Source organism: Pipra filicauda, unplaced genomic scaffold, assembly GCF_003945595.2.
Source record: "Pipra filicauda isolate LSUMZ 115617 unplaced genomic scaffold, ASM394559v2 scaffold81_size6448238_pilon, whole genome shotgun sequence".
Lineage (NCBI taxonomy): Eukaryota > Metazoa > Chordata > Aves > Passeriformes > Pipridae > Pipra > Pipra filicauda.
In genome coordinates, this window is record NW_024104998.1 from 3,375,037 (window position 1) to 3,395,468 (window position 20,432).

A 20,432-nucleotide genomic window follows, 5' to 3' on the forward strand; every position below is an offset into this window, starting at 1 on the left:
CCAGAAAACTAGGTCATTATTTGCTGTTTTCTGCATTACTTTATCTCTTGTCTTGGTCTTTCAAGACAACTCACTATTATCCAGGTAGCAGCCTTTGTCAGTGGATGTCAAACCTACACTGTCGAGGCACCCTCCCTGATTTTACCCTCAAGACTGTGATGGATGTTCATTTTCTTTATGATGATGTCCTAGCCTAAACACTTGGTTCCATATAGTCTATTATTTTTTGGGCATACTGTGTGTGCACTATTATAGATATGTAATCTAAGAACAAGCAAAGTCCAGGTTAAGGGCATCTATTGTTTGAAAGAAGTGGAACAAATGGCCAAGTTATCAGATTTTGCTTGTTGAAATTAGAATATCCATGGGCAATAGTATGATAATTTTCCATTGTCAGTGTACTGTTTGTGGGTTTTTTACTGGTCTAGTACCAGCTTTCAAAGAATAATAGAAACCACCTACTGATCGGTATCAGTCTCAGCTATTGCGAAATTCTTAATAAATGGTCGTTACCCAAAAATTCGCATTTCTCTTTTGAAGCTGGAAACAGGTTGCGCTTTTGTTTATTAGGAAGCTCTCCACCCATTCAACAATGAGACATTATCAGTGGTCACTCAAAACATGTACAAACTGTGCAAGATAGCACCCTGTCAGCAATGGAAACCGAATAATTTTATTAAAGTAGTTCCATACGTGGGGTAGTTATGAAGGAGTTAATGGGTCCTGCCCTAAGCCAGGTGCAAGGAGCGTCCTGACGTGTTCTTTGTATTTCTAGAATAAACCCACCCCAAACCAGCTTAAGTAACTGTGGTGCTGCATTGCACTGAGCTCTGCTGATATGCCTCTAGACTTTGTGAAAAAGAATTTTTGGAGTTTGCATATAGAAACAAGAATTTCAGCATAAAATCCTATTATGCAGAAGAAATTAAATTCCAGAAGCTTTGCCCCAGTAAAGTACTCAATATTAGAAACTGCTGGGTCACTTTGGTTCTGATTCTCTGTTCATATTTTGTTTTGATCTTGCCTTTTAAATGCATTATAACATATTACTTTCATCGTACCCTCCTCAGCCCACAGGATGGATGGTGCTTACTGAGTGTATGATTTTCCAGTGTTCAGTTGGCAGTTTCATGCCTAATTTCCTGTCTACTATTCAAACTCCACTCTAAAGATGGAAATACTAATGTTTTCACCATCTTTTCTAAGTAACACCCTAACGTCTGAGTACTGTGCAAACAATTGTTCATTTATTTTCTATCATAATTCCTGGGATACAGACAGGGAATTCAGGCAGTTAAGTTGAATATGCGCATAACACATTATTCTGAGCTCTCAGTTCTACAAAATTTTGTCTCATGTTTGTGAGAATACAGTAGATATTTTGTTAAATCACCACCTTCCTGACTTCACTCAATGTTGTGTGTGCCCAGCATTTCTGCAGATTAGACCTAGAGCCTCTGTGAGGCAAATGGAAAATGAGCAAAACACAGGAACCACTTGTGGAGACCCTGGCAAGAGGACTTATTTGTCACTTCAGGAGAGCTCTGTGGCAGAGGTGAGAACAGCACCCAACTTCATAGCCTGACAGTCCAGGGTGTGAGCAGTAAGACATTCTTCTCTCCTCCTCAGTCATCAGACACCTTCAAACCTTTATAACAGGTGAAGCAGAGGCCCTGCAGAAAACACGCTCCTTCATGTAAGACCCTGAGTCAGTCCTAGAAGAGAGGAGACAGAAAAGAGAGCCAAGGAAGGGGTGGATATGAGCTCTATACAGGTGAGGAGGAGGGAGTGACTGTGCTCTTCCTGTGCCTGATCCACAAGAGATATTTTGCTGGGAAGAACTTAAATAACCTGAACAGCTCTTTCCTATCTCTGATGTACGTTTCAGTGTTTAAGGATCTATATTCTTTGCCCTCATATCATAAAGACTAGGTAGGCAGAGCAGAAATAAGATCTATATTTCACAGTAGCCGTATTTTTTTCTGTTTAATTGTTTCCCCAGGGATTCAATGTTTTTTCCTTTCTCCTGGTATCTCTAAATCAACATTTGATCCATTTCTTGTTGGATACAGTCTAGTTCAGGTTGTGGTCTCTGATTTAGGTGACATTCTGTGGTCTAGATGAATCATGAAGCCAGATTAAAGAACTACAGACAGATCCCTCTACCCTGAAAATCAGAATCACGGAATGATCTGCATAGGAAGAGACCTTAAAGATCATATCATTCCAAACCCCTGCAATGGACAAGGACACTTTCCACTGGGACAGGTTTCTCAAAGCCGCATCCAACCTGGCCTTGAATATTTTCAGTGATGGGGTATCCGTATCTTCTCTGATTAACTGTTCTACTGCCTCACTACCCTCACAGTAAAGAATTTCTTCCTCATATGTAATCAAAATTTCTCCTCATTTTGCAGCCATTGCCTCTTGTCCTGTCACTACATGCCCTTGTAAAAAGCCCCTCACCTGTTCTCTTGTAGGCCCCCTTTAGTTACTGGAAGGCTGCTCTAACATCTTCTCGAAGAAGAAGGGGTTGCTCTTCTCCACGCTGAGCAACCCCAGCTCTCAGCCTGTTTTCATAGGAGAGGTGCTCCAATCCTCTGATCATTTTTGTGGCTCTCCTCTGGACTTGCTGCAGTGGGTCCACATCTTTCTTGTGCTGGACACCCCAGATCTGATTGCAGTACTCCAGGTGGGGGTCTTGCAGAGGGAGAGAATCACCTCCCTTGACCTGCTGGCCACACTTCTATTGATACAGCCCAGGACACAGTTGGCTTTCTGGGCTGCAAGCGCACATTGCTGGGTCACGTTGAGCTTCATGTTGTGACCAACACGCCCAAATCCTTCTCCTCAGGGCTGCTCTCAGTCCTTTCTCTGCCCAGCCTGTTTTTGTACTTGGGATTGCCCCGTCCCAGGTGCAAGATCTTACATATATGTAAATAAAATAAACCAGCAGAGCATACCTCTGTTTTTTGCCTTTACTGGGTCAAAATAATACAGTGGAGTCATCTGAATGTGAAAATGAAGAAAGAATTAAGACAGACTGGAGAACCACTGCCAAAGAAACTCCACTGGGATTGTCCAGCAAACATCATGATGGCTGCCAGTCAGTTGGTACAGATGGGACGGATACCCTGGTGACTTCTCCTTCACACTTTGCAAGCACAGGGCACAAATGTTTGTGACCAGCACAGCATGGGGAATCATGAGCTCTGATGCCTCAGTGGGAACCTGGCTCTTTGTCTTTAGATGCCACCAAGGATACATTTGAGCAGACACCAGCCTTTGGGATGAGGTGGTGTGACAGAGGTGGGCACTTCTCTTGCCCTGGCTACTGGGGCTGTAACCTCTGGCAGAAGAGGAGAAGGAGAGCTAAGGCCAACAGCAACGTCAACCACTTCACCAAGGCTCACTAGTGGCATCTGTTGGAGAATTTTTATGGTACCCTAGAAGTGAATTAAACACACCTTTGTGATTAAATATAAATAACAAGTTAATTAATTTAATACATTGGGCAGAGTCCCACCTCAATATGCAGTTCTACATGGAATCTTCAAAGATGTGTCACAAGCAGATTCCTTATATACTTGCACCAGCACCATTCCAAGAGTATTTGCATGGGGCACCTCAGCATGGCTGTGGGTCCACCTCTCAACCAGCTCTGCTGCCCAGAGCTAGTCCCTGAGCTTGGGTCCCCCAGGATGGCTGCAAGACAAAGCTGAGACTATTTCTTACCTACTCACCAAGGGAAACTTCACTCCCTTGGAAGGAGTCTGTTCTGTCTCTGGCATTCCTGCTTCCAGCCAATTTAACCCCTCCTTGCCCTCCATGCCAGATCATTCCTCAGTCACAAATTACCACTGCTGAACAGTTATAATTAGAACTTCCCTTTTATGTCTGTGACTACTGTAAGTCTTTAGACCAAGCCAAAAACTTTGGGGCAGACTGTCATGGGAACTTGAATTGCTGTGGGTGATCAGAAGGCGACTCATCCAAAGGCATGTGTTGGTGTTGGCAGAGTGCCCTTACTTTTCTGGGGAGCTGTCTCCACACTGAGTCAGCAAGGCAAATCAGGAGTGGTTTGCCGTAGATCAGGAGTGGTTTTTGGAAGTCTGCCACTGCATTTTTGACCACACCAAACCTGTTTCACTTCTGAGATCAGTCTTGAGCCATATAGCTACTGGAGCACCAATGTTTGTCTGTTTGTTAAGAAAAGCAATAATTTGTCCCCATTCCTAAACATTCCAGCTGTCTAAATGCTTGTCTTTTACCTTTTGTTTTGTCTTAATCTTTCTCACCTCCTGTGCTCTGAAACGTCTACTTGTCATCCCTCATTCATCAGTTTTTTCTTCCTACGTTACCATGGTTTTTTTGTACATTTCTGTTTTCATTTTTGTCTTTCTACTTGTAGTTTGTCTTTTCAACTGCAAAGCAAAGCTGTAAGAGGTATATCTCTGATCTATGCCTATTTAGGTTAAAAAATAATATAAAAACATATAAAAGGAAATGGGTAAAATCCAATATTACAGCAATTCTGGTAATGGAGAATCAATATTACTTGTTAAACATCTGCACAGAGAGATATTGTTTCAAATTAGCTGTCTGCATTGAGTGGCAATTCAATTATCTCAGGCCAGAAGGCTGATTCACATTTAAAGGCAGTAGGTTGTGCTTTGGACAGCTTGTTTATGTAGTCCCATATTCATCTCTTTTTAATCTAATCTGGACAGTTGAGCAGCCTCACACTTTGAAGTTGGTTTCATATTATGTTTGTTACACTACTATGCCTTATTTTTCCTTTCTTCTGCATAATGAAGACTTTATTCACTACCACCATTCCCTTTTGCCAAAAAAGAAAAAAAAAAAAGAAAAATGCTTTGGCTGCATAGAAATATGATCATGAAGAGGAATGTATTGCAGAAAAGAATTGAAGCGATGACTGGCAGACTTCTGCTGCAATATAAAAAGGTACTCAGTCTTCAATTCTTCACTTCTATCATCCAATAAATATTGTATTATAAAAAGTAAAACATAGAGATAGGAAAAAATAATATTTCAGTAAATCTAGGAGTAGAAGGATGTGTACTTTCCCTTGGAAGAGTAAAATGTAGCTCAGTCGCATAGCTGTGTGCCCCACACTTCATCTAATTCTTTGCATTTTGCACAGTCCAGTGAACCTCAGATCTACATTAAAAGACATATTTATATATAGCTGTTCTTGGCAAAATTTCCCATACCTAGGCAATAGGCTAGCAGCAATCCACCAGGGGTGCTCTTGGAGAATGATCCCTGTGTTCATGTACAGATCTAAGAGAAAAGTGAAAGGATTCTGAAACCACAGAAAAACTCTATGAGGAAAGCAGTAGTGATAACCCCCAGTATTCATTTTCAGGCTACAGATCCTTTCCAGCTAGCTCCATTGTTAATCCAACTTCTCCATTTCCCCTAAGGATCTGGAGACTTCTCCAGTCCCCAAGTGGCCACAACAGACACTGAAATCACCAAGGGAAGTCACTGGTGGTTTCCAACTGCTGGTTACCTGTTGGCTTCTGCCTCCCCTTAGATCTGCAGTGGCCATAGCTGGAAGAAAGAGTCCCTACTGTGACTACAGGTGCCAAGGTGGTTCACAGCCAGAATGGCATCCTGCCAGTAAGGTGATGGACCTTTTTATTTCCTTTCATACTGGAGTGATGGAGGATGCCACTGCACAGGGTGATCACTTCAGTAGCAAAAGGAACACATAGCCAGCCCCCCAGCAACCTGATGTGAGTTTTGCTGAAGCTGCACAGGCTGCAGGACTAGAAGGACACCAGCACTAGCACAGAGAAGATGGAATTAGCTGTAAACAACAGAGTGGCTCTGAAGGTGCCATCCTTTTCACAGAATGGGTACTGGTGTCACTGGCTATTTTTAATATTTTCTAATTTGCCTGCCTAGTTACTAACTGACCATTCAAGACTGTACATTCTCCTATTACATTGCCAAAGCCTTGCAGCTATCTTCCAATCTGTTGAAGCTAAAACTGGATTTATTTCATCTAGATGGGTGGCTTGGATGGGAGAACAGCAAAACAACCCTTCTTTTATACTGTCCTTTGGTCTCCATTTAAGATGCCTGCTAAACCAACAGCCAAGGTATCTGTGAAAGCATTTGGTGCTTTCTTGGTGGTGGTTGAGCCTCTGCTGATTTGGAGCCTTTGTTTCTGACTTGCTTGGCAAGCATTATATTTTTTCTGTGACAATCATGAAATAAAGATGTCCAGAAAGACACATACAATGTATCTTACTTGGATGTATATGTAGATAGAGGAAAGGTCTTCTGTATCTTTTCAGAAATAAACTTGGGCCTACATATTTTAGAATTTTAGTTTCGATCAGAATGGCAAAGCAAACCTTCCAAATGTCCCCTCTTACAATGCTTTGGTTTGCATTTGGTGAGGCAGACTAGGACTTCACAAAGTGCCTTTTTTGATTTTAGATAAATGTAAACTTTTGCAATACAGGAGGACATCTAATCTATTCTCCTGGTGACATTCAGTCCATTGGGCCAGAGAGATAGTGTGAAGACAAGAAAAAAAAAAAAAAGAGCCGACATCAAGTCTTCGGCACCATTCAGTTTTACGTATCCACTCCTATTGTCTCATGCCATTTGCTACTGCTGACTTAGACTTGGATGTATAGGGGCCTTCCAACACCTGAATTCTCCTTAGATTCTCAGTGGAGACATAAAGTGAATTGTGAGTATGATGAAGGAGGGGACATAAATTAATTGCTACACCTAATGGGTGCCCAACTCAGGCAGATGAATCATATGATCATTAAATGGTTTGGGCTGGAAAGGACCTTGAAGATCATCTAATTCCATCCCCCCTACCATGGGCACAGATACTTTCCACTAGGTTCAAAGCTCCATCCAGCCTGATCTTGAACACCTCCAGGGATGGGGAGTCCACAGCCTCTCTGGGCAACCTGTTCCAGTGTCTCACCACCCTCACAGTAAAGAATTTTTTCCTTGTATCTAATCCAAACCTATTCTTCTCCAGAGTAAGGCCATTCTCCTTTGTTCCTCTCCAGTATTCCTGTAAGCCCCATTTACGTATTGGAAGGCTGATAGCAAATTTTATTTATTTTTTTTTTTGTCACGAAAGTGACAAAAAAAAGAAGATAGAAAGGAAGAAAAAAGAAAGAAAAAGCATCAGCAGAAGAAAAACAAAGGCAAGAAAAGCGGGGCAGAAGGTGCTGTTACATTCCCTGCTCCATCTGCTGGAGCAGCCCAGAACTGTTTATCATGTTTGCCCAGACAATTATACTGCAGTAATCTTCTACTGTCTTATTACCTAACTACCTTTTTCCAAATAATTGTTTAGTAGAAGTGAGCTGTAACATTTCTGTAATCATGTCTGAGATCTGATTTCTCCCTGTTCAGTGTTTTGAGCACCTGCAATTAGGCATCTAGGTGTAATAAAATAATATGGAAGCTTCTGTTTTGTTATCAGATGATATGATCCAACTCTGGAGTTGTAAAAAGGAAAGAAAAATTTTCTTTCAGAAGATGCAGTTTACTACACTGTGTGAGGGTTAATAACTCCTCATGATTTATTTTACAGCCGTTTACTTTCCTTGCTTGGGTTCCCATCTCAGTTCTCTTTTGTCTCCACTTTCGTAAGTGCTCTCTTTACAGTTTCTTTTCTGTGATACTTGGAAAAAACTTTCATAAATCTTAATATTCTTAATTGTTAGCAGCAACCATAAGTTTAATAGTTCCCTTTTCTACAATTTTAAGGAAACCTGTCATACCAGAATGCAACATATCATTAAAATGCTCTCATTCAAAAAAAGGATGGTATTTGTTGTCAAGATTTAGTTTCTAATGCTTGATATTAAAGGGAAGATAGTGGCATTGTAAATTCCAGGTTTGATAGAAACCAAATTTTTAATTGACATTCCTAAAGAACAAAGAAAATCCTAGACAGAAAATTAAATTATATGCTGTAAGCAAGCCAAGTACATATATTTGATATATGAGTACATTCAGAGGATACTCTGAGATAAATAGAGAAATATTAACTTGGTCATTAGAGGAAACATCTGTCCATACTATTATTTAAATGCTACGGGGCAATTGTCCTGAAACAGGATGCAAATAAACCCAGTTCTCAAGCATGTCCAACTTTATAGCCCATCAATGTTGATTATCCTAATGTAAATACAAGACACTGTATATTCAGAATGCTTCATCATGAAAAAAATGGCAGGGTCAAATATGTCACAATTATATCAGATTCACAAAAGAGTTGTATCTCTACAGTCTACAGATAAATAAATAAATAAAATGATAATATTAATCATCATCATTGTCATCATCATCATGCTTTTTAAAGAAAGGAATATGAGCACACTATTTTCCTGGAGCCAGATGACTCGCAAATTCTGCAGACAGCAGAGTATAACTTCAGCAAAATCTACCCTTTCAACAACCATGACATTTGGTGAAACAGAGCTGTAGAGTGATACAAGAGTAGCATGAATTTATTTTAGATTGTGTAGGTAATTAAATAATCAAACTGATTGGCATTATTCTCTACAGTCTAAAATTTTACTCATATTCTTTTAGATACCCTGTTATTATTTAGGTATACAAGGCTTCCACCTATTCCATTGACCCAGGAAAACCAGGGAAAAGGTGAATCCAGCTAGGTATCTGTAGGATTACTTTTGGAATTCCAGTATTTCTGGGGAAGATACAACATTTCTGGCATGAGCACTTGGTAACAGCAGGTGGTTTATGAATGCAGGCTGGTGCTGTGGTTGGAGGTCAGGTCTTTTGATCCTAGTGGACACAGCAGCCGGCATTCTCTCCACTATTCCTGGAGCACCACTGATGCTTTCCAGTTTGTAGATATATGGTGTCTGTGTCAAGTCAACAGTGATGCTGTACAAGGACCTTCAATTTCTGGGCTGTCCCAGCAGTACAGAATCCTGTGTGGTGGCAGCCATCATTCCTCTCTAAAAATAGATGTATCTGTAGAAGAGTAAAGCTGTAACTCTCTTGAATGCAACATTTGCAGTGACCCCAGAAAACTGGGCCCTCGGAACTTCAGTGGTCTTAGCCAGCATAACTCCATATCTTCATAAAAGCAATTCTTGTACATAAATATAAAGAAAAATACACAGGCACATAGAATAAATGCCATTTTTGTTGCATAGAAACAAGAAATAAATATTGACTCTCAGAGTTCAATGACTGCCATAGAACAAAACACACAAGTGCCGCACAAGGGGGTTTACCAGTAGGTGGTGACATATAATTTTTATTGGTTATTTTCTGGCTGTAAAAAGTTCTGAGCTACGAGCGGCTACACTGTGCAACTTCTTGTTTAGGATTTGCTTTCATATTCCTGCACCTTTCTGAGATCTCTTTTACACATTTCACAGCTGCAGAAATGTTTCACAGCTGAAATTGCATCTCCTGGCTGTAGCACGTCAGCCTGATCCTCTTCTGTGAACTGGAGGGCTGACTTCCCTCTGCTGAGCAAAATGGGATTTTCTGTGGTTTCATGCAAGAGAAAAAAAGTCAATCTTTAGAGCATGTACCTCCTATTTACTTCCAGTGAATAAACAAGTTTTATAATTAGCTGTGTGGAAATCTGCTATTTACTACCAAATGTAATCAGCAGCCTCTCCTAACTCCATCACACCCTTCTGCGCACCAGTGCTCCTGAGTTATGAAGCCATTAGTAGCCCTGGAAAAAAATTATTCACCTCAGCTTGCCCTATCTATTTTTTTCTATTAATTTAAATACCTTGTGGGTCATGACTAATGAAAGCCATATAGCTACAATATATGGCATAAAGCTGGGGTCTGGATGGTTAGCGAGTTGTTTTGGAGCAGCAAGACGAAGCAGGACTGAAGGCTTCAGGAATCACCATAAAAATGAGCTGGGCCTGTTTGTTTTATGGGAATACTATTGGCTCCATTGGGACCATCTGGAGCAGAGGGGATAGATAAGAGTGCTCCTGCCAGCCTCTGCCCACAGCCAGTGGGTGTATCTGGATGAAAAGTGTCTTGGTGTCCTTTGAGGAAGAGTGGTGTGGTGTAATTGTGCATCAATCTTGACACAGTTCATGGCCCTGAAGACACAAGCAGAGCTCTGTAGCTGCTGACTTTGCAGCCAGTGTGGGCAGCCAGTCTGGGGTAGAAGCAGGTGCTAAATGCACCATACTGAGAAAACAGTCAGCACGCTCTTTTGCCTGCATCCATGTGCTGTTGAGCTGCTCTTTTTGGACTGTTATTAGCTCAGTGTACACAAAGGCTTATCTGAAAGGTCTAATTACAGTTGTTAAAAGGTTCTGCATTTTCAAACTACCATCTTAATGCATTGCTGAGTTCTTGAGGGATAAACACCCATATTCAAACCTGCAGTAGCAAAGGCTTATACATTCAAAGATTTGTAGTACTTTATTCCTCAAACCGCAACAGTGTCATTGGCCTGAGTCTTGAGCCCAAGTCGTGCCAGTTCTTTGCATTAAAATTCATCTTACCATTTATACCAGGAGCCTTCTTCATGAAGCCAAGGCAAAACAAGTTCAGTATGTTTTTTCTGACTGTATCCATAACTCCTGTGAGTCACCCTCTTGGGTAGTGGCAAGAGAGCCAAGCTCACACATAACATACAATGTGCTGCAGAAAATAGAGTGTTTGTCAATCAGTGGGACCACATAGTGCCTTCAAGCCCTGCTGTGCAGATTGGTGGCAACTGTCTGAGTTTTGGCAGTGGGAAATGGGACCCAGTGTCCATCCAGATGTTGTATGTCTGCCTGAAGTTGAAAAACACCAAAATACCACACCCAGAACATCAGGGCACTCTACTGGCACTGCTGAAAAATCAGGAAGGTCTAATGCCCACTAGTATAAATGAAAGGAGATTCATACTGAGAAGGTATCTATGGCAGACAACACTCTTGCTTGACTTTATCACAAGAACACATATCACAGGCTGCAGCCAACTATAGTACTGGCTGGCTTTGGGTTGTAGATTGGCCTATTTAAGACTTCCCTGAGAGAAAAAGCAATTGTTTCAGGTAGGCTGCCAAGCAGCTCCTGTGCTCTGCCTACTGGTTATACTTCTAGTACTATTATATATGTACAAAGCAGAAAGTGAAAGAAGGCGGGCACCTTAGAGAAGTTACTGCTGCTGTTTGCTGGCAACAGGATGCCGTTTATAAATTATGTTACCATCACATTGCAGTGCAACAACCTAAAGCATGGAAGGAAAAGGCAAGCGTGCCTGACAGCTCTACCAAACACAGCACAGGATAGTGTGAGGAGCCACAGGCAAGTGTTGCTGGTTAAATGTTATTCCTGTATGTTGAACACAAAACTGACAGTAGCTTCTGATTTTCTTGTTCAGTGTTGTTTGTACATAAAAAAGGCCAAAATCTACACATGCAAAAAGAATTAGACACAAATAGGATAAAATTATTATGCTTGTTTAGGATGAGGAAGTCATAGGATAAAGTCAAAGATGACACCCAGAACTGAAATTTTCCATAACAGAAACAAGCAAGGAATGGGAAAGCAAGGTTTTTATAAAGCAATTATGTAATAACAAACTAAATTCAGCTGATGAAAAAGAATTTTTCATAGGAAAATAAAAGAAACATCCGTGCTTAAAGGAAAATGTGGTAGGACTGGATCTTGAGCTTACACAGCTCAAAAGGAGTTTTACATCTTTTAGATTAAGTGAGGGCAAACCTCAGTGCTGCAAAAAGGGATTATTTCTTCAGTATAGCAACTTTAAAATTGCCTCAAATGTGATGGCATATGCACAATTACCCCATGCCTGCCTTGGTTTGAAGCCAGGACAATATTCCCATCTGCCAGATTTGCATGTCAGTGCCTTCAGTGTAGTGTTCAATTGCAACAGCAAAAAGTCCAAATCTTCACTGTTTTATCACAGCTGTAGGGACACCAACAAAAAGTGGTACAAAAGTGAGCCTGAAAAACCCTTTGGTTTTCTCTTAGAAACATAGTAGATGCTGGATGACTAATGAAACATCACTATACCTGAGCTGCCTCCTTGATGGCTTGATGCCAGGTGCTAGGAGCAAGCCAAAGCTTGAACTCTCACGAGTCAACAACAGAAAGGGGAACAGGTTTAATGGGAAAATAAAAGGTGATCCAAGGACAATAAAAAAAACCCCAAACTAGTGTGGTTGTTGAATCCTACTTTTTTCTCTCTTGTGCTGCATTACAGAAAGCATCCTTGAAAATGTTCAAGGCCAGGTTGGATGGGACTTTGAGCAACCTGGCCGAGTGGAAAGTGTCCCTGTCAAGAGCAGGGAGTTGGAACAAGACGATCTTTGTGGTCCCTTCCAAGCCAAACCGTTCTATGATTCTATGATTCATTCCGTGATTTTGTGAAAGCCCATTTTTTTCCTTTCTTACAGATAAATGTTATTAGAGGAAGTGAGTCCACCTCCGCAGCCATCACTTTACCCAACAGCTGAACCCTGCTGTTCCCTCTTGCAGTGGCACACCAGAGCCAGGCCAGTCCACAAGAAGGAGAAGGGAGGGGGAACAGGCTGGCAGCTGAAGGACAGCACAAACTGCAGTCACCAGTTAGCCGAGTCTGAATCTTCTGGACAGTGGTCAGTAGCCATTTCATATATTGCTAAACTTGAACCATAAACTGCAATTGGTAAATCTGCAGGATTAATCAAAATACACCTGACTGACCTTCACATTATCAACTATTACAGCTGTGTGGTTACTTTGGAACCGCTACTGATATGTGACCAGCTCAAGGCCAGATCTGCAACTGTCTGCACCAATCCAGCGAAGATCTCTGCAGAAAGGTGCCAGAACAGAGACAGAACAAGCTCTCTCCAGAAATGGTTAATCAATAGCTTCTAGGTTGATTCAGTGCTATCAGGTTCAGTGGTGCACCCACTGTATATAAATCGTGACCTGTCTTGTTTGTCATTCTCAGTCACCTCTCCTGCCATACTGGTGGTTACCAGTTCTCCCCTTGGAAGTTTTTTGGGCATTACCAGAAATGTTCCTAGCATCTTGGATCTGGGGAACAGCAATAATACTTTGTTGTGCCTTTTGTTTTCTTCTAGGAAGAAGAAGAAGGTAAGGAATCTGTCTGTACATGCATCTCAGTGTACCTATCCTTTATTTGTGTCAAATGTACCATGTACATAACTAAAAGAACTGTAGTCTTAAGACTGTCAGATGGACAGATGCAGGATAGCATAGGCAATGCTGTAGTTTGGTCTTTTCATAGAATTTTTGTATATGAACTTTGTAATAATGGTGTAGTAATGCATAGAGGTAGCTGTAGATACAAATCTATGCATAAATGAGGTATTTAAAATATGAATATGCATGCTCTGATTTCCTAAAGTTCTGGACAATAGTTTTACCTGTATTGTAATCACAGCTAATACTTACTTATATCTAATTATATATTTATATTATATATTCATATAATAACTTTTAATAATTTACTGGAAAAGCTAAAGTACTATATGAAAGTTATTTTAGCAGCCATGACATCCTTATACAGGAAGGAAGTTTTCTGACTCAGAAAATAAAATTATTTAAGCATATGCTTCACTTTAAGCATATGCTTAAGTTAAAGAATGTGCTTGATTACACTTTTATGCTTCCTGAAGATCATAGCAAAGTTCCCACTGTTTTCAGCAAGGTCTGGTCCATTTATGGATTATGCCAATAATAACAACATTTCTGCACTAAAAAGTTATTCCACTTGGTATTCAAATGAAATCAGGGATACCATTGCCCAAAAATGTATCAGATGATATTAGTGTGATGGATTATTTATTAATGTCACAATTGCATAACTCTGTATGGCAACAATTTTGCATTTAAACAGGTGAAAAATATGCTTCTGATATAGGGAAAAGAAAGATTATATAATCAAACTGTGGTTTTTTATGTTTATGAATGGTATAGGCTGTTAAAGTTGTTCTTTCTTACATAGAATAGACCTCACAATGGGTTTAGCCCTTAAAGGAGAGAAAAATATTTGTTAATATACTATTTGTTTGGGATTTTTTTTTTTTCATTTTTTTACATTACAAAAAGCCTAGCATCAATATTTGACTTACCTGGTAGTCCTAGAGAAGTGATCTTTATACATACTTATAAATACAGCTTTTGTTTGTGTCTTGTAGGCGACAAGGTGAGCCACCACTTGAAAATGGGTTCCTTCCATACCTGGGCTGTGCCTTGCAGTTTGGTGCCAACCCCCTTGAATTCCTCAAAGAAAAGCAGAAGAAGCATGGCCACATCTTCACTTGTCATGTAGCGGGGAAATACATTCATTTCCTCACTGACCCTTTTTCATACTGTGCATTGATGCGCCAGGGAAAACATTTGGACTGGAAGAAGTTCCATTTTGCTACTTCTGCCAAGGTACTGCTGGTTTTAATATCTAACATGCAAAGTATCTGCTGACATACCCAGTTAATTCTTATAAGCATAGCTACGCCTTTGAAATAGAATTTGTTTCACATTTCTGCACTTTTACTGGTTTAAAACATTGTGGTCTTTTTTCCCTTTCCTTAGTGGAAAGGCAGTTTGCAGTGATTTGGATTGTCTAAGACTGTACATTATTTAGCAACCTAATATCCCAAATTGTTAAAGCAGAAACACAATTAGCACCATCTGCAAAATGACAATGTGTCTTGTTGAATCTGAAACCTTGAGAAGGTTCTCACTACTTTGGAAGATTTGGTCTAAATGCCTTAAAAAATTATGTATAACAATAGGAGCTCAGTCGAACTGCTATGGAAGTAAGCAAAAAGGCTCCTGTTGATGTCAATGACAGTTGAATGAAGGTGTAGGTAACCAGGCCATTTATTTGTAAGCATCTATTTGAATCTATTTTCATTGGCTACTTCACTGCTGTGGATCACTGAGAAAGTATCAGTTCTAGTATTAATAGCCCTTATTATGTGTGCTTCCTTCTATTAAGCTGTGAAGTTATGCTTTGTCTTTCATTTCTGTTAGACTTTATCATCAAGGTTATGACAGGCCTTACTTATCATGCATACAATTTATTTTGTGACAGGCTTTTGGGCATGGTAGCATTGACCCAGCAGAGGGAAACACCACTGAAAATTTTCATCAGACTTTCATTAGAACCCTCCAAGGCAATGCCCTAGATGCCCTCATTGAAGCAATGATGGAAAACCTACAGTATGTCATGCTGCAGTCAAGAACACCTAAACTTCAGTCTAATACCTGGGTGACAGAAGGACTTTATACATTCTGTTGCCAGGTCATGTTTGAGTCTGGCTTTTTAACACTTTTTGGTAAAGAATTTAATTCAAATAATGACAAAAACCTGTCATCAAAGCAGGAAACTGAGAGAGCTCGTATCCTAAATGCCCTTGAAAACTTCAAGGAATTTGATAAGATTTTTCCAGCCCTTGTGGCAGGGCTGCCCATCCACCTCTTCAAGAGTGCCCACAGTGCACGAGAGAAGCTGGGAGAGGCACTCCTCCACAAGAACCTCCTGAAAAGGGACAACCTCTCTGAGCTTGTCACCCTCCGCATGTTCCTGAACGACACTCTGTCAACCTTCGATGACATGGAAAAAGCAAAGACCCATGTGGCAGTGCTCTGGGCCTCTCAAGCCAACACCATTCCTGCCACATTTTGGACCTTATTCTTTCTTCTTAAGTAAGTCCCAGTGTTTCTTGTTCCCAGAGAATAAAAATGTTTGTTGTCTTTCAGAAACCATTAATACAGGCCAATTCCATGGCTTGATACTCCATCAGTGTTAAAAAACTTACTGTTTGCAACAGACATGGTATGTTGTTTTGGACTTCCACAGAAACCATCTTCACTCATCTGAGGCCAAGTAGTGATAGCACAGAGCAACTCTGTAGAGTTTTTTTTTAAAAAAAATCAACACTCCAGGGCGATGCTACACTTTGCCAAGAAAGCTTTGGAGTAAATCTATATGATATGACATCAAAAGTACTAGTTGCAGTCAGAGCATTAATTGCATTAAAGGCTCCCAATATAACTGGACATTTTTAGGCCATCTCACTTGAGCAAGCAAAATGAGCTTTAACTTCATTATTGTTTTCACAGGTACTTAACAGAAAACAGTTTATGCATCGATAGATCCTACTGAGGTTGCAGTGCAGACTGCAGCTGCCAAGCTTGTTACTCATGAGACAAGTGCACAGTTCAGATAATACTATTAAATATGCATTTTAAAGTGGGCCTCTGTAGAGTACAATTTACTTCAGCAGGACTAACTCTGAAGTATGTGTCTAAATTGCTGACACATTTCTTTAGTACCCTCATATCTACCTGCCAATGCTAATCTGCAAGATTCTTTACTGCTTTTCACTCCCAGAATGCATTTGCTTTAGGTTTTCTGGACTTGGAGTCTTTTAACGCCCTGATTGTGCCTTCATCAAGACACTATTGCATCCTGTTTTATTGTCTATATGTATTTTACCATAGCTTATATATTCCGTGTCTGTAAGAAAGTCTAGAAAGTGAAAGATACTATGTGGGCTTTTAGTATTGGGAAGACTCTTTTCAGCTAGACAGAATATTGCCACACCAGACAACATAAATGATGTTATAAAACTGATCTATAATCCTGTTCCTAAACTTTCTAACTGCAGCAGGGCTATTTCCTAATCTACAACTGGCTGGTTTATTTCTTATTCTTGGCATTGATTTTTAGTGACATTACTATTTATTACCCGAGTTACACACATCAGTTCTGTCCCACTTTCCATCTTGCCATTGGGGACAAAATCAAATATTTGGGTTTTTTGTTTTTTTTTTTTGAGCTATCATACCTTTGCCAAGACATGATAAAGAGGAACTGCAGCATTTTGCTGCAACATTTTCATTTTAGAAGGTTGTACTTGTCAGCTAACAAACTAATTTTTAGTCAGGAAGAAATTTAATGGCAAAACACCTTTTTAAAGCATTCTGAAGTGTAAATTATGTTATACCTTTGCTCTCTTGATCTTAGGAGTCCAGAAGCAATGAGAGCTGCTACCAAAGAAGTGCAAAGTATTTTGGAGAGTGCTGAAGAGAATATCAGCTTAGATGGCAAACGTATTTCCTTGAACCGAAAACAGCTGGATAATATGCCAATACTAGGTATGGTTATTTTATGCAGGAGAACCAGAAATCACACTACAATTTCCATGGTCTTCAATTTATTACCATATAAGTGCATGCTATGGAATTAGCAAGGAAACAGTACAAGAAACTGTATGTTCCTTAGTGGTAGCCAGCACAGTCAGGATTCCAAATGTTCCAGGTGGTACTGAGAGTATGAAAATGCACATGAATAGCATTTTTTCATGGGTAATGTCATGTCCCAATACTCTTACACAGCTACCTAACATAGTATTGGAGATCTGTGGATAATTCCAAACAATATTTTGTTTGGTTATGTCTTTAGCTCAAATAAAAAAATGTTTATATTTTCACTACTTTTTCTTTAAAAAAAAAAAGTCAGCGTATATTGAAACAAAAAAATCACCCAAATTACTTCTTTTCTGAGCACAGGTTTCTATGCAGCACCTCTTAAAGTTTTAGAATATCCTGCTCACTGCACTGGTTCTTTTTTTTTTTATGTTTCCATTTTTCACTGGTTCATTCTTTGTCTCAGAATGACAGTGTCTCACTTTCAAACATTCTGTTGCATCAACTATAAGCATTTTTCTAGGGGAAAGCCAATTAGGTTCTCGGTGTTATCTGCAGAACAGATAGAAATGCTAAAAAGAAATGAGAAAGATACTTGCTTAGGCATTTAAAAAGTTATAAATAAAATATTTCTTCTAATACATTCAGGGTTTGATAATGGGTCTGAAATATTTCAGTATGCATGACTGTCCCCAAGAATGTAAACATACTATTTCCATGGTAATCGTTCATTTTGCTCTCCCAACAGACAGCATCATCAAGGAGGCAATGAGGCTATCGAGTGCATCCATGACTTTCCGAGTTGCCAAGGAGGATTTCACTTTGCACTTAGAGAACGATTTTTACAATATTCGCAAAGATGATGTCGTAGCTCTTTATCCTCAACTGCTGCATTTTGATCCAGAAATCTACGCTGATCCCTTGGTAAATATTTTTCAAAGTGCCCTAAACACGAAGCTCTGGCAGAAGATAACAGGCCTTTATAAAGACAGTCTGTTCTTACAACTGGAGATCTGGGCAAGAAAAAGAATAAAGTCAGTGCAAGCACTCTCTGCAAAATGTGTTTTAGTGTAACCAAAAAGTGTGCTGCCGGCCCAAAGAGTCTTCTACTTACTACCTTCCTCAGGGAGGGAAGATCACCCTTATGGGGGTCTTTGAAGAAGGACAAGGTTAAGGATAATATTTTCCCAAAGGCAGAGAATGAGAATTCTTCCAGTTCTGCTGCACAGACAAGGATGCAGGTTATAATCTTTATTTTTAGAGGTCAGGAAAGAAACGAAGAGTTATTAGCAAAGAAGCTGGGATCATGTCCTGCATAACAGAACTTCTCAGTGGCTACCCTTTCCAAAGCAGCTGTACACACTGTATGATGTTTACTGCTAGAGGCTCTGCTTTCCCAGCCTTCATTTTATGTCTCAATGGCTTTATCTGGTCTTTGGGGGCATTCAAATATCAAGTGACTCTTTTGTGTGTTTAATTACAGACATTCAAATATGATCGCTTTCTGAATGAGAATGGAGAAGAAAAGACTGACTTCTACCGCAACGGCCGCAAGTTGAAGTATTACTACATGCCATTTGGGACAGGCATAGCAAAATGCCCTGGCAGGTTATTTGCTGTCCATGAAATTAAACAATTTTTAACTTTGATGCTTTCGTATTTTGAGATAGAGCTTGTGGACAATAATGTGAAATGTCCTTCTCTAGATCAGTCCCGTGCAGGACTGGGTATTTTGCAGCCATCAAATGATGTTGATTTCAGGTATAGACTGAAATGCTTATGAGTATATATTTTATATTATGCATATAGACTATGTAGTATATAAATATACTATATAACACATACTTTATATACATTTTATGTATATATGCAAATGAAACATTTCAAGTCTTGGGGGAAAATCTGTATGAAGATGCTAATTTACCAGTCTAATGAAAAATGTTTACCAGTATGGTACCAACATGCAGTGAGTTTAATGCACTGTGTTGATGAAAATGTCTCCCTCTTCATCAATCGTTTGGAAATGCAAGTTAAGATTTTGAATTGCATTTGTATAGTAGCTGCTTTTTTTCTGACTTTCCCACAGTTACTTAGAATTTCATCAGCTAATTCAAAATAATTGTCAAGATTAAACTAATTAACTAATTAACTAATAAGTTAAAACTTATTCCTTTTTATAACTGAAATTGTTGGGAATGGTGGTTCTCCCCACAGGTGAAATAAAGTTTTTGTTGTATAGAGGTAGATTCACAGTGGGGAGAGAAGAGTCTCCTGGGGAAGTACCTTTATGGTTTTATGAAAAACTAGAAAAAGACTTGAAGAAAACCTACAAAAATGTTCACGTTCAAGTGAAACTGCAAGACTTGTATTATATTCATTGTAATATACTTATTTTCAGAAACTTGTAACTGTATTAAAATAAATTATATCGGCTGAACCAAATGCATTTCTAGACTGTTTCTTGTTTTAACATCTTAACATTATCAAAGATTTCTGCACTGATCCAAAGCCCCTAAACCATTTTCAAATTAGCCAACTCAAACACCAATATGGAGATAAATAAATATCCACATTATATTCATCAGTGTTTCTGGCTGGCTTTTGACCCATTGCCTAAACTCTGTATTTCCATAAGCCTCCTTAGGTCTTCCTAGTCTAATTCCATTAAAGTTATCATGGGTAGGATGCCCCTGCATTTCATTTTTAGTGGTGGCATGTCCATAAGAACAATTGTTCCAGGGTTTGTATAATTTGGTTCTCTGTAACATCCCCGTCCCTCTCTGCTGCAAATGACAGATGTATGTATGTCACGAAAGTCCATTTTTTAGTGAAACATCTGAAAGAAATAGCTTATCATTTGCTGATGAAAAGAACAAATGGACTTAAAAAGTTGTTATCCTAGTTTTGTGTGTTTCTAAGGGCTTATGGTCTGACCTTTTGTCCTTGACTCAAAAGTAAGCCTCATCACACACAAGGAGATACAGGGCTATTACATATTTTCAAATTTCACATTCTGGCAATACATCAAGTCTAGTTGATAGAGTTCTTCCTAGAATTTTGGATTGAGTCCTAGAACTGCTTTAAATTATCTATTAGTTTCTCACTATCCACTATGCTAAATACCAAAGGTAAATAAAAAGATTTTGCAGTGGGTGATTGTTTGTTATCTGTGTGCTGTCTTTGTAATTTTATTTAATATTTTTTCATTT

General features: G+C 39.5%; 1 protein-coding gene across 2 annotated transcripts; it reads left to right on the forward strand.

The window, feature by feature from the left end:
• The first annotated feature begins 1,332 nt into the window (after positions 1–1,332).
• LOC113987101 (cytochrome P450 7A1) lies at positions 1,333–19,668 on the forward strand. 2 transcript variants are annotated; one of them, XM_039390420.1, is made up of 9 exons: positions 1,333–1,555; positions 1,660–1,774; positions 12,450–12,650; positions 12,762–12,857; positions 14,205–14,445; positions 15,104–15,717; positions 17,042–17,172; positions 17,972–18,147; positions 18,707–19,665. In XM_039390420.1, exons 3-9 carry the CDS (start codon positions 12,454–12,456, stop codon positions 19,004–19,006), a joined length of 1,755 nt encoding a protein of 584 aa, XP_039246354.1. In that variant the 5' UTR covers positions 1,333–1,555; positions 1,660–1,774; positions 12,450–12,453; the 3' UTR covers positions 19,007–19,665. The 2 variants fall into 2 exon arrangements, with proteins under 2 accessions (XP_039246354.1, XP_027575231.2); XM_027719430.2 differs by lacking the exons at positions 1,333–1,555; positions 1,660–1,774; positions 12,450–12,650 and adding an exon at positions 12,992–13,137 and having other exon boundaries at positions 12,857–12,896; positions 18,707–19,668.
• The last annotated feature ends 764 nt before the right edge of the window (positions 19,669–20,432 follow it).